The following is a 15,446-nucleotide window of genomic DNA, read 5'->3' as shown; positions in this document are numbered from 1 at the left end:
AAATTTTTGCATCTATTGTACTATTCTGTGTTTTTATCTTCATTGTTATTAAATCTACTGGACTTGTACCAAAAATATCCTTAGAAAAAGTTTGATACGGTTTGTATAAAGACACGGAGGACATCAGTTCTTAATACTTTTCCATTCTATCCATTAAAAACACAACAGAAATAAACGATCCACAATTTACAAAGCCCGGTGACCGAAGATTACTTTTTTGAAATAACGAGTAGCAAATAGCAGATTTGTTGAAAATAGACAGTAATGTGTGTGTTGACATTAACATTATCTCGCCGCCTGACGAAGATGTAAAACGGCACCACACATAAGAAAAATAGAAATAGACCGAAAATTCTTTGGCGGAATGATTTCGTCTGGCCGTTACAGACATTTGTAATTTCTCTGTGGAAATTTTTTTATTTTTTTCCAACGTTCGAAATAAAAATCCGACAATGTCATTGTCTAGATGCTCCTGGTGCTATATCATTAGTTTAAAAATAGCCTATAATTAAACTTTTCGGATTCCCTACTTCCATTTTCTAAAAATAATTAGAAGGTGAGAGACTAATAAGCGAAATGTCAGGGGCGGATTTCGGGTTATTTCTTTTGTGCCAAATTGAATCAACTTCCCAAGTTATTCATTGAAATTTCATTTCATCTGTATCATATTTAGATCAGGCATTTTTCAATTTGGATTATTTTCGAATCTATACAGCAACCAATTCATTTATGTAACCAACACTTAATTTGCCTCAATAAAGTCTTCAGTTTCAGCAATTGCTTCTTCGTTTGAGCTGAATTTCTTAGCGACGAGAATTTTTTTGAGATCAACGATTAACCCTTGGGGCTAGATCTGGACTATACGGTGGATGAGGAAGCGAATAGTAGTGTAATACGTTCAATTTAACTATAGTTGTAATCGACTTGTGAATCGATGCATTGTCGTGGTGAAACTTCGACTTATGAGGCCGTTTTTTACAATCAAACGATCTAACAACTCTATGTAGTATTCGCTATTGATTGTTTTCCTTTTGAAGATAGTCTATGAACAATATTCCATGCGCAATCCAAAATACTAAAGCCATAATATAATCTTCCCAGCTGTCTGTTGTATCTTTGGACGCTTCAGACGTGGTTCACCGGCTGCAGTCCACTCATATGATAATCGTTTTGATTCTGGAGTGAAGTGATGGATCCATGTTTCATCCATTGTCACATATCGATGCAAAAAATCTATATTATCACGTGCAAACATGGCCAAACATTGCTCTGAATCATCAACATGATATTGATTTAGATTGACTGTGGTCAATGGTCAAAAGATTGCTGCTTCTGATATCTTTACGTCCTCAGCTATATCACGCAATTCCAATGTATGATTATATATAACCAATTTTTGATGTTTTTTGGAGTAATCACCTCAATTGGACGACCAGAACGTACACCATCGTCGGGGATTGTATGACCACGTTTAAATTCAGCAAACAAATAAAAAATTGTTTTTTTCGATGGAGCAGAGTCCGGATAATACTTTTGAAGCCATTGCTAAGATTATACAGAATTTTTTATACAAGAAGCAATCATAAATTAACACACGAAACTGTTTTGAATCCATTTAAAAAAAAAACAAAACAAGCTTCACTAAAATTGTTGCTACTTTTTTCTGACTTATCAAAATGTCATAAAATTTTGAACATAGTCTTTTGAAAGTTGATACTTTATATGGATTGGACTATGGTACCGCCATCTGAGTGTCAGTCACACGTTTTATTAATATATACCTATTTATTCGGTGCATATACAAAAATTTAGGAATCTCATATATAAATACTTTTTCATTCAACTCAAATGAAGAAATATTGAGTTCTTATTGTCGTGAATCGATAGTTGTTGTAAGATAACTCAATATTTAGAGACATCCCGATTCAAAACACAAGAAAAAATATGAAAATATCAAACAATTAGCAAACGAGAGATGTTATATACAGCAAATTATATAATAGCAGAAAGTTATTACTGAAATCAGTTTAGTAAGTAAATTCAAACAGTCAATATTTGATAACCATCTTCATTCTGATAGGCCTAACCTAACATCAAATTACAATATGAGTGCAAAATTTAAGCAGAAAAGTTGTCTTTTCCTAGCTTTGGATTTGACTATTCATTTATATAGCCCAATTATTCATAATCGCCTGGGAGTTGATGGATAATTCACAAGAGTTTGTATCTTTACAAAGTATGAAATACCCTAGATTTATCTGCAGATGATCCATCCAAAGAAGTTTCACAGTAGATGAGAGATCAAAGGGGAAATAAAATTGTGAGACAAAAATCAAACTGTTGAGTCCAATAAAATGGATTAGTTGCAAAAAATTTGCTTAAAATGGAAAGTTACAATGGATTAATTCAACTCACCAAGCGACTATTAGCTATTTCCGGATACAAAGAAGTATTGATCAAATGGGGAAGTTAAGGCTGAAATAGAAAACAATTTTGAGAAGGGAGAGTAGTAGTCAATAGGGTAAATAAGACAATATCCACATTTGCAGTTTTTTCCAACAAAAAAGAGACAAAAAACGCTACAAAATCTGCGAATTAGTACCACTACCATTGTTGATCTAAGAATAAAATAACAACGTGAGAAATTGAAATACTAAGACAAATAGCAGGGGTAAAAAAATCAGACAATCAGACAGCAATTAGACGCGAATTGGACTTAGTGAATGTAGTGCAAAAAAAAACAACAGCAGTTGAGATGGTTTGGAAACATGATAAGAATGATGAAGGACAGAACTCAAATTAACAAAAAGGAGAGTAAAGGCAGACTTAGAAGGAAACGGAATACAGAAATGGAGACGAGCTAAATAGGAGAAAAATGATGAGAAGGGATTTTACCTCTACAACTATGGTTAGGTTAGAAAATAGTGAATAAATTGGAGAAACTATTTACAAAAGAGTTGTAGGAAAAGGGAAACACCCCTAGTGTGAAATTTTCAAAAAATAGATTTTTTTTCATATTTCGACCTTTAAAAATAACATACTAAAAGTTTAAATCGATATCTTAAATAGTTTTTGAGTTACATCCATTTAAAAGAGTAGCCGCTCGGCAATTAGATTGTTAGTTGCATTGGCCACGGGACATACCATAATTTTATCTTAGAAACGCGTTTTTCTCGATCGCTATCAAATTTTTTTAGCATCTTCTCTATATATACGATGACCCAACAGTTTTTTGATCTGATCAAAAATCGAATTTTGGTAGGCCAAAAACGACCAAAACTTTGGGTAAAATTTAACTTTTTTTTCAGCATGCCGCGATTTTTTGATTTTTTTGTTTGTCCGAGGGTCAACGTACAGACAATATGTTTTAGTTTAACGAGAATTTTTTTTGTTAGGTTTTATCAACGAAAATTGCCTTTTTTTAGGCTGTCACACTAGGAGTGCCCCTTATGGTGATTAACCAAAATTTATATTATGAGTATTAAGAATGACTTCATTATACAATTTTTTGACAAGATTTTGTTTCTGACTGATATTATTCAGAATGCAATTTCTATTTTTGTAATTATATCAATTTTTCAAAAATTATTATTTTTGTATTTATACACAATGAGTTATGTCTTTTATTTCATGTTTAAAATGAAAAAACCAAATCAACATGAAAGTTATCCTATATTTCCGTGTTTTTCTTAAGTAGTATAAGCAAATCCCGAAAAATCCATCCTTTTGTATATATAAACGTCCCTTTGTCATCCAAGGAACGCTCTATCCTTAGAATGTCCTGCTGGCTGTTGTCATAATCTGATCCTCAAGGGGATATAGACACATAAATATTTTATGGATTTACGTTGTTCAGTGCATTATACTTATCGCATTTGCTATTTTATCCCATGCTATGTGGAATTTGAGAGGTATTTTGTTTTATTATTACAGATTTGGATACAAACTTTTTACTCAAGTACCAGAGAAATCGAATGATATTGATAAAAACTTTTTCACGGTTAGTTTTTCATATTTTTATAGCACACCAACTTTGTATCAAATATAAATCAATATATTCGAATGCCTTATAATATATTTTTACACTGAACGGTGCAAAATACAAATATAAAATATAAAATTTTTTTGGACTCTACTTGGTAAGCAAACTGATTCTTTATTTGTTTAAAAGTAAGTTAATCACTAATATAACATTATTCAACTTATTACCCACAAAATAAAAAGAAATGATTTAAAACAAGAGTGTTTCTTCAAAAAAATAGTTCGTTTTGCAGAAAAGGTTTTTGAGTACTTATCAAATGATATCAAAACCTCATAACTTTGCATTTAACAAAGATTAGAATGGTCGAAATGATCTTCGTTGGACACCAAGAGAAACACCCAGTCAAAATACACTAAAATATGATTTCCTCATTTGGAGAATCCTGAAGTACAGATACTAGAGCAGGTCTACAAGAGTTCAAACGAGACAAAGGATGAAAAATAATAGGGATGTTATCTATATTTAGTGCCCTATATAAAACATTTCTTTGGTTTTTGTTTGAACGTGTTAAAAATATCAAATGGCACCCATGCAAAAAATGTTCATTGTAGACACCGTCATTTTTTGCATTAATAATTCATCAAAAATGATCAACTTATTAGCATAAAGAACAAATTTTGTCACGTGTTTAAACATATTATTGTGTTTTCAACGATCCTGATTTCTATCAACAGCTGTGTCTGTCATTGTTTCCATACTTTCACTCAGAGATTTATGTATCATTAGTTCCAAAAATAAGATGCGGGAGCAAATAATTCTCGACGTCTCATTTTTAATCACAAAAATTTTGGTATACAAATTGATTGTCAACTCAACGACAGAAACACATACAATAAATTTTCAGAAAGTGTCGTATATTGTTGTTAAAAACGACTTCAATCGCTTCTTTGAGTTAATGGAGCGCCATTTACTGTAAATATAATATATTCATATCGAATTGGAACGAAGTCGAACAAAATCAAACACCAAAGTGTACCAACTCTAATATATTTCCGAGCTTTCGAATATTTATAGTCTAGGACTGAAATTATGGTCAAGTATAATATAAAAATATTAATTAGAGCCCCTACAGAAGTTCTATTAGTTATGATTTCTGCTTCAGTGATTATTTCGTCCATGATTGACTTGAAGAAGATTGAATTTAGTTTTGCTAAGATCTTCTGCTATTGGTATATCCTTCGAAAGTTTATTATCTCTTTCAATAGAACTCTATCAATGTTGAATCGATGTTTTTTACTGTATTTGTTTCAATATAAAGATTATGGTACCTAATTGTTTGAAAACAAAATTTTTTTTCGGTTTTCAGTGAAGGAAAGGATGTTTTGAGGATCGCATTTCCTTGTCTGTTCAGCTATTTCTTACAATATTACCAAGTTTATCTGTTGTAATTCTTTTTCGATAGTTTGCCACCATCATCGAAAGGTCGATTTCACTATTATCCAGTTTTGATGTATCTTTGTTAGTCTGATTTTTCCTTTCGCTTAGCTTCCAAAACTTCCTTCTAAACGTCGTATAGGTCATAACTATACATTCTTAATGATTCACTTAAGTTTATTCAGTTTCAGTCAACATCCTTTTATACTGAGTTCAAAAACATACATTCGCTTACGCCCTTTATCATTTTCATTATCATTAAACGCACCAACAATGAACTTGAGATATTCGAAATAATTATCAAAAAAAGTGACAAGAGGAAAAAGGAAATGTGTGTATATATTTAGTCTGTAGATTATTCCAATCAAGTGCACAACGAAACAAATCTGTTGCCAGTATAAAGTTTGCGATATATTTAAAGTATGAGGTGAGTTAATTGCAATGTAATAAAAGTAAATTGATTCATTTATAAATAAGAAATTACACATACAACATTTATGAAAAAAATTTGATCTAGTATTGTAATAGAAAGGATGTTTACTTGATTCAAATATATGAGTTTTTCATCTGTTCTTGAGAACAGATTTGATTGAAATATATAAATAAATTTTGACGTATACTCCATCTCGAATTATTCCACCAAGTTTTTGTACCAAAACGAAATATTTTCTCAATCTAGGAACATTTTTATTCGTAATCAACCTCACACTATTTGAGTTGAGTAAAACGTGAATTTGGAACATTTAGGAAACCTATTTTCAACACGAATGTTGAGATACTACTTATTGTCATTAACCACATATAGAGTTCCGATTTTTTTTTTCTCAAATTCAAATTCAAATTTGAAATTCTATCAATTCTGCAATTTCCAAGATCTAAATATATGTTACATTACAATGGGGTGAAATTATCCCGATGGTAACTTAGACTAACGAAGTAACGAAGCCTACTTTATCTCCAGACATAAATCTATGTGATTTCTGGTTCTAATATTACCTTAAGTGGATAATTTATAATATAAACTTTATAACAACGATACGTAGTGTCGAATACGAAACGTTAATGTATTTTGACAACGTATGATTAAGTTTAAGAATATGTTTTAGATATTTTACTGTTTTCCTCCAAATTAATTGATTATAGGAAAAACGGAAAGCTCTAGAAATATACTATACTTATTTTCAAATGGTGTCCAGATCATTTCGAATATTCAAAACGTTGATTTTTGGAATTATTCTCCATAAACTGATGCTAAGTTTTATTTAAGCATCAATTTCATATGAAAACTCTTTCCAAACTTCGTAGCTTTTCACATTTTGTGCAGCTTTTTGTTTTTAGTAAACCAATAAAAGTATAAATTCTGATATTTTTGTAAAAAACTTTTCTTTTTGTTTTCGGAATATAGAATAATTCTTGCTGCAAGCTAACATACTTAAACTTTTTTTAAATCCAATAGCAAGTATTTTTCATCTGCCAATTGTTCAGTTGATCTTCGATAACAAAATCTATAGCTAGAGTTTATCAAATGATCAAAAATATGTATTGATCAAATTTATTTATTGTCGAATCTCCCATGGACACTTGGGGATTCATCTCGACCACTTTGGGACTCACAATCAAATTAGATAGTTATTTTATAGTTATTTTGAACTTTTTTCTAGGTTTACAAACATTCTACTATGGCTTATTCTTTCTATAATAGTTGAACAAGCTAAAGCATCATGTGGTATGTTCAAGGAATCCGTTTATCATTACCTAGGAGAAAAAATTTTGTACCGTTACATCACCTGTACAAATATGACACCAAAAGACGACTTAAACAATCAAATAGTTTCAATTCTAAATTCCAGTTGTGAAATTTTGCAAATATCTAAGAGCAGTTTACCGATAATAAAGAAGGAGATGTTTGTCTCTTTAAATTTAACCAAGATGGTGATCGATGCCGGCGTTCAAATAATCCAAGAAAAAACTTTCGAACGTTCCAATATATCTACAATAATTCTGGATAATAATAGAATTTTCAAAATAAAAAATCTCGCTTTTAAATCATTTTATATAGATACAATAAGCTTACAAAATAATTCATTGAGTGAAATTACGGATCAAACATTCGCCGAATGTGTTAATTTAAGAATATTGAATCTTCAAATGAATACTATAACCACCATAGATCCCAATGCCTTTAAAGATTTAGTTATTATGGAAAATTTGAATTTAGCTTATAATATTATAACTAATAGATACTTGGATATTTTTAAAACGAATAAAAGATTAAAATATCTGAATATTGGTGATAATACGTTAACAAGTTTAGACGGTAGTCACTTTCCAACCTCTCTGTTGGAAATTAACGCCGTTAATAACGATATAGTTAATTTCAATATATCAAATTTACGTCAACTTCAGTCACTTAATTTGAATTCTAATAAAATATTCAGGATAAATGATTGTTTAAATAATCTACCTGCTTTAAATTATTTGCATTTAAGCAACAATGTTCTCGGAAAATCTCAGTCGGAAGACATGAAAAGATTTTCGGTATTAACAAATTTGACCCTATTAGAACTCGATAATAATTATTTGGAGTATTTTAATTTTAGCGGAATCGAAAATCTCGAAATAATTTCTCTTTCTGATAACTATCTCACGAAACTTGATTTTTCAAAACCTCCAAGAAATTTAAAATCCCTTAACTTGAGTCATAATTTTTTATCGAGTTTTAAAAATATATCAGTCTTGTCGAAACTATCAAAATTAGATGTTAGCTTTAATGATTTATCACTTATCGAATACAATTCATTCATGGGATTAAATATGCTGAACGGTTTGTACTTAAGCCATAATTCAATAGTTGATTTACCTATAGGTGGTTTTAGAGACCTCGTCGAACTACAATATTTCGATCTAAGTTATAATAACTTAACTAACATCAGTTCAGGTAGTTTAAGCGGACTGGTTAGCTTGAAGGAATTAGATTTGAGCCATAATAAACTAACTTATCTAAACGAAGATATGTTTCATTACATGAAGAATTTGAAAACGTTGAATATAGCTTACAATAATCTAACCAATGTTAATATTAAAGGTATCTTATCTCACGTGGTGTGGTTACGACAAATAGATCTTAGAGGTAATAAATGGGCTTGTAAATTATTGATTAATGTGATTAAAGATAGTATATTATTACAAATGAAAAGCGGCGATTTTTTTAACGTTAGTAACGTTAACGGGATACCTTGTGATGAAAATATGGAAATAAACGGAAAACCTGAGGACGGTTTTCCCAAAGTCGTTTCTAGTTTGAACAATCTTGTCGATATTGCATCTAATATATCGATTAAAATAAGCGTTTTGATCACTTTCGTATCTCTGATTATACTTTTGATTGGTATTAAGTCAATTTTGACAAAATATTCATCTCAAATTACTACTGCTAAACAATTCATTTATCAAAAGTCTGAAAGCGAACCAGAAGTACATCTCATATAAACAGCTGATGAATTGTTTCTTTTGTTTTGGCTTTTCACAATTTCAATAGTATATTAATTACGAGTGTATAATGGAGCTTATTATTCACGATGACTGCCACGATCAACTCAAAAATGGAGTTCCCGATTTCGTGTCTGGTCTGATTGAATATGAAGCTTCTATCAAAAGTTAAAATCTCGTTTTTTATTTCCTCCAGTATCAAAAATCTGTTTATTAATGATTTTTTCACTTATTTTTATTACTTTTCTATATAATTTTTCAATATTGGGTAAAAGCTATTTCTTGGAGTACCATTTCCAATTTTATTTTGAAAATATTGATCCAAGCGATGCGCTTCTTCATTACCTTTCGTCTGGAGGTTTTTTGTCTAACTAGATTTCTCCAGGATGTGCAAAAAATGTGCATTAGGAGGAAAATCTGCTTGCCATCATACATCGCAACTACCATCATGGATTTCTATTCATTGAAGTCCCCTTGTTCTATCCACTAGGTTCCCGGGATTATTAGATGATTCACCCTTAATTCTTGGAGGTTTTTACACAAAGTGTTTCCTCATTTTATACATGAACAGCTTTTTTATACATCTATTGGAAAAGATTCGCAAATTTGAAGTGATTATGATCTTGTTTGTGGGAAGAATGCATTATTCTCGTAAAAACAGACAATAAACGTTTTGTAGAGCAAACTGATTGATTTCGTGAGATTTGTAGAGCACTTATAGGATATATAAATCAATTTTAGTTTCATTATGTCGTTTAAGATATGTTTTACATAGATAAGAGATATATTTATAAATATTTTAAGTCTAGAATTCGGAAAGTTATTGACAGATTTATGCATGGAGTTATGATTGTTTTTTAGATAAACCCTATATATAACTCACACTTTAATTGAAGTTTTTTTATATATAATTAGTATGTATAATTTCAAGTATTACATGTCAAGTTTAACATTCAAGTATTAAATAATATTTAGGCGGCAAATTTTACCATCTTCGATGTATACAAAAAGACTGATTATTATGTAATTATTTCATTTTATACTAATATTCATGTATTGTACGGATGGTATTATTCATTATTTTTATCAAATTTTATATGAAAATGTAATTTAATAAACTTATAATACACCAGTTAGTACATAGATAACTATCTGACTTAATAACATTACCATTGGATTATCTAATTATAAAAATTGTTTTAAATTATTATTACCTATTGTATTTACTTTTCAATAAAATATTCTTCCTATTTACTTATTTTAATCAAACCAAATTCCTTTTATAATAGACAATTTAACCCAATTTCTTTCCATTGCTATTTTTATATTTTGTTATCCAATTTCTTATTCCACCTCTCAAATCTACAACATTTTTGATGTCCACAGTTAGGAACCTCGTAGATATAATTGTAGGAAAAAATTACTTATTCCCTCGATAGTGAGCATCACTAAACTTTGTTAAAATTATTTCATTGAAGCCGAAGGACTAGCATCGTAATGCTGACTCAGAGGTAGTAAAGAAAAAAAAAACTTATCCGGTGTATCATGATAAAAGGGCAGATGAAAGAAAAAACGACACTAAACACGTACACGAATAACACAGAATTCGATCAGCCATAAAGGGGATTTAATTGTAGTAGGCTAGCACTGATTGGAAACATCAAGAGCAAAAAGATCCAAAGTCAGAGGTTGCTATTAAGACATATTGTCAGTGGCGGCACATCTAACCACTGTTTTAATTGTTGAAATAACTAATTGTTTTCAAAACTTTTTATTATTATAATTATTTACTTAAGGATGTGTATTAATGTCAATATTTGCCATAAAAAAGTCTTTTAATCGTACTAGACCATCCAATCGACTCTAGGCAATCCAGAAATTGTTATCTCAAGTTAAACGCTCCAATTGGTATAAGTTTAATAAAAATATTATTCAATCGATTGAGTAACAGCAATCGACATTGGTTCCCAAAATTATTTTATTTTTTTATTTTTCCCATCGTGTTTGTAAATGTATCTTAGTTGTCCCAAAGAGGAATGGGAGAATCAACAGCAAAAATATGACTGTCCAATAGGAATATTCAGTTCATTTCTTCTGCTAAGTGTTGAGAAGGCTTCAGAAATTGGAATTGCAAATTTTCATCTGCTTATGCAGGAATTAAATGAAGAACGGCACAGAAACGTTACTAGACTGGTAACATTCCATATCTAGTTCCAAAAGTTTCGAAGTTACCACAATTACTCGCCAGATTTCGTTGCTTTATTAGTTATAACTTTCCTCGGAGGTTATTCATCGCTGTAAATAATGCTACGTCTATTGAAATATATCAGTAAGAAGAGAAAAAACGATATAAATCACATCTTTTGAACAAGCTGCAATAACTGCCTCACAAACTAACCACTTGATCCGTCCAATGATTTATTGGACTCATGAGGATGACAAGTGATTAATGAAGCCATAATATAGAGGGTGATACGTTTTTAAATTGGCAACCTCATTTACTAATTGTTAATTTAGCATTATAACGTTTCGGGACTCGAATAGCTAGTTATGAAACCCGCCACTGATCGAAGACATCCAAGGGTGGTGAACTTTGATAAGATACTTTCCGGTAATGTTCCTTAGACCCTTGGGAATCTGATAATTGTTGAAATATAAGACCTGTCGGTCTAACTGTCCAATATGCACCATTCTCCTATTAAACATTGATCTAATATAGATGTTTCCTTATTAAGACCATTTGGCCCTTAAAGATAATCTGACGTACGAATTTATTCTCATCTATTAGTTCCTGTAATTGATTTTTTCTAGTTGTTGCGTTCAATTTCACGTGACTAAGAAACTTCTCACAACATTATGCTATATCGTTGTTTATTTGTTCACTTTATTTTGAATCAAACATTCTAAAACATTTATGGGATCTCTATTCATAGTTTTTTTATTTCTAAATAGGAAAATATTTCAGCTGAGCCAATCAAAAGGTTAATGGCACATTCTTCCATGTCTTACATGAAATTTTCAACGTTGATTTTTGTTTCCAATCAGATGATTCGACTAATCAGTCTTTTAAGTTTTTTTGTGGAAACATCGAATTCTTAAATATTATTTTTACTTGCACCAAAGTAATTAATTGTGTACCATTTTATAAGACTCAGTTTTTTTGGTATCTATGATCAAAATCATCACATCTACTTAAAAATCCTATATGAATTTCTGTCTCAAATGATCTACTACCTAATTTTTTCGGCTCTATAATTTTTTAAAGCACCTTTACTATCTCCTCTTCATCATTGAAATACTTTGAGTATTGCTACTAGTAAAACCGGAAAAGTTTGTTAAGTAATAGCTTTATATCTTCTTCATATACTTTATTAAAATCATCTGATCAATTTCTTATAAATATAAATTCAATAATTCAACACATTAATGCATATTTTTTACACCTTCAGTATATAGAAATTTCAATTAACCAAAAACCTATCGACTTTTCTCAAAAGTCTCTATTTTGACGTGAAAATTTTCGATTAAAAATTATCCTAACCTAACCTAACCAAACTTTTTTCATTAGACACGCAAATCGACTTAGATACTTCAAAGTTCCCTATCTTAGGCGGTCCGTAAATTATTTTTGTTATCTTCTATTCCTTTTTAAATGAGTTTCATCCTTTTTTTACCATTTTCAAAATTTTAGCACTGGTCTATTCCTAATTTTTTAGAGGTCGCTTGACGTGATGCCAGATGCAATTTCTTGCAAGATCTATATACATGCATAGACGAATATTGCACGAGGTTTGACATTATGGAAATCTCTTACCATTGCAACATGGTTGCCACTGATCAAAATTACATAAATCTTAGTAAAAAATTTCCCATTCAATATTTTGTGGGCGGTATAAGCATTAAAATAAAAATTTAGGTATTACAATCAAATAAAAAGTGGTCAGTGCATCACTGGCAATAATTATAGCTGCAGCTGCCTTGCTTTTGGAGGAGAGCACCCAGGCGATAGAAAAAAAAAGGAAGACACAAAAATTAATTGAGAATTAATAATAAAAACATTTGAAAAACTCCTAAGGAAAATAAAATATAGGATAACTAAGAAAGAAATTTTTTGCATTGTAAAATATTGAGCCCTCTAACTAATTCTGACCGTGGAGTAGGTAGATAAAGGTCGTGCTTCGCGTTTCTAAGTAGATAGACCTGCAATCATCTTTCTGAAATTGGAAAAGGCAAATTAAAGATGACTAAGGAAGGAAGAGTTTTAGAATTTTTACTTTTAAAGAAGTCCCTGCAGTGAACCCTGCTGTTTAGTCCAAGTAAATATCTAACAGCTCTCTTTTGTAGATTGAAGATTTGCTCAAATTGAGTTGAACCACATGTACCCCAGAAGGAAAGGGTATATCAAAGATGCGACTCAATAAGGGCACAATAGATTGTTAAGGATGTGGATGAAACCAGTTCTTTGGAAACTGATCTCAACGCAAAGCATCAAATTTGAAGATATCGTTCATTAGTAGGTTTGGGGCACTAGTAGTACCTTATTCTGGACTATAGTAATATTTCAAACTTTGAATTACCAGTTATAAATCAGCAGTTACTGCCTTAGTTTTATCACTAATTGTTTGCTTCTCGTAAATATGTTAACCTCTGATTTTAGGGGATTCCAAGGTATTCGACCGCATTCTTTTGTAGAGCACATTGATTGTTAAGCAACATTATTTAAGTAACTTGCGCACTTTCCATTTCGTTAGCTTCAATTTTCTGTAATGAAGATGAAATTTATATGAATGGTTCTCAAGTATAAAATTATTAATCCTAGATTTCTATTTGCAAATGTTTCGGGAGTTATATTAAAAGTTCAAAATCAATTTTTCATTAAACTGTTCCTATTTGAAAAATTCAACGTTTCCGTTGAATGATTTAATAGCAAATATGTCGCTATTAACGGATGTGCATTTTCATTTAACTAATGGAATTTTGTCAAATAATATTAATTCATTCAAACGTGAACATTCAATGGATGACTAAATATAAATTTTGAAATCATGTCGGGAATATTACGTAAAATAATTCACGGAATGTGATTTGAATTTAATATAAATTCGTTAATAACAATAGATTAATATTAAAATCGGTATATATTTCCATTCATTCCAAATAAATTAATTTCAGAATATAAATTTGGATTTTGCCCTGAAAACAATATTGATAATAACTTTGGCATCAGATTAATACGAGGGTTGCTATGAAAATTAGCAAATCTGACATTGCTATCATGAAGTTTGACATTTTTGGTCAAAAAATGGTATTAAATCGATACCATTTTTGTGCGATGATTTTCTATGGTAAAACTAGTAAAAAACAATGATCCTTTGGTCCTAAAGGAAAATATTTACTCTTCACTTTTGTACGTTAAACTTGGATTGATAAATTAGTTTGTGAAATCAACGTTTTCGACATCTTTTCCAACATTTAACATCAGGTTCTAAAAGAAACACTGAATTGCATTCCCAAACGTGCGTAAGAACTTTTTGGGTAACCACAAAGTGATGATTCTGTTGAGGAATTGCTGTTAGCGTCCAAGACCAAGGGATGTAACATGTCTTTGAAAGTACACTTCCTTCAATAGCACCAGGACTTCTTTCTTGAAAATTTATTAGCAGTTTCCGATTACCACGGGGAACGGTTCCATCAAGACATTGCTAAGATAAAGAAGAGAAGTTCAGTGAAGTGGAATGCTTGTTTTTGGGACGAGACGGCTGTATCTCAGTATCTAATACACATTTTTATTATTTATAATTGGTTCCAGCTAAAATATTTCTTTTTAGGCTTCAAATTTAATCAATATCCATAAATTTAGTATTAATATTGTGTGCGGGACTCCCCTGAAATTGGTGAGAAAAAACGGCAGTTATGTTTGGATTCAGGACGTAATTTTACAAAAGAAATACCAAGAATAATGCCGGAAATTGATTACAAATCTTTTTGCAGCCAAGTATCATTTCCCATAGATCGTTTCAGTTTCGAATACATGGCGAATTTAGACATACAGGGTGTTTATATATTCGACCGACATCGATCTTCCTTACGGGGCCTAGTTGCTGAGATATAGGGTGTTCAAAATTTTTAATTTGACATAAATCAAGGGCTGTTGACCAATATGTTTCTTAATAAAGTAATTTTCTGACATAAACAAACAAACAAACTTTGGAAAAACTTAACCAGTGGCGCGCTGTCAGAGTTTGTTGTCACTTTTACCCCCCTATTTTTTACGCCACTGGAGCAAGTTCTTTTTTTTATTTTAGTTAAAAAACTAATAATCTTTTATGGAGTAAAAATGAACGGTGTTGTATGTTGTAGAAATTTACCTCTTAACAAAAGTCTGCAAGCGCGTAAGTAATTTACAAATTAATCATTCGTTCAATTCAAAACAAATAAAAATTATTCATTCGCCGTTTTGTCATTGAAAAAAGTGTCTTTGAGAATGAATTATTGAGTTATTCAGGTCATACTGGAGGTCCATCCAGACGAATCCATTTTT

At 30.7% G+C, this 15,446-nt stretch overlaps 1 protein-coding gene across 1 annotated transcript; it reads left to right on the top strand.

Moving 5' to 3' along the window:
- Nucleotides 1-5,761: 5,761 nt before the first annotated feature.
- On the top strand, nt 5,762-10,155 carry LOC130441525 (leucine-rich repeats and immunoglobulin-like domains protein 2). Its single transcript, XM_056775246.1, has 2 exons — nt 5,762-5,843; nt 7,078-10,155. The coding sequence occupies exons 1-2, from the start codon at nt 5,839-5,841 to the stop codon at nt 8,903-8,905; spliced, it is 1,833 nt and encodes a 610-aa protein (XP_056631224.1). The 5' UTR covers nt 5,762-5,838; the 3' UTR covers nt 8,906-10,155.
- The last annotated feature ends 5,291 nt before the right edge of the window (nt 10,156-15,446 follow it).

This window comes from Diorhabda sublineata, chromosome 3 (genome assembly GCF_026230105.1).
Source record: "Diorhabda sublineata isolate icDioSubl1.1 chromosome 3, icDioSubl1.1, whole genome shotgun sequence".
Lineage (NCBI taxonomy): Eukaryota > Metazoa > Arthropoda > Insecta > Coleoptera > Chrysomelidae > Diorhabda > Diorhabda sublineata.
This window is presented reverse-complemented; position numbering and strand designations above follow the sequence as displayed.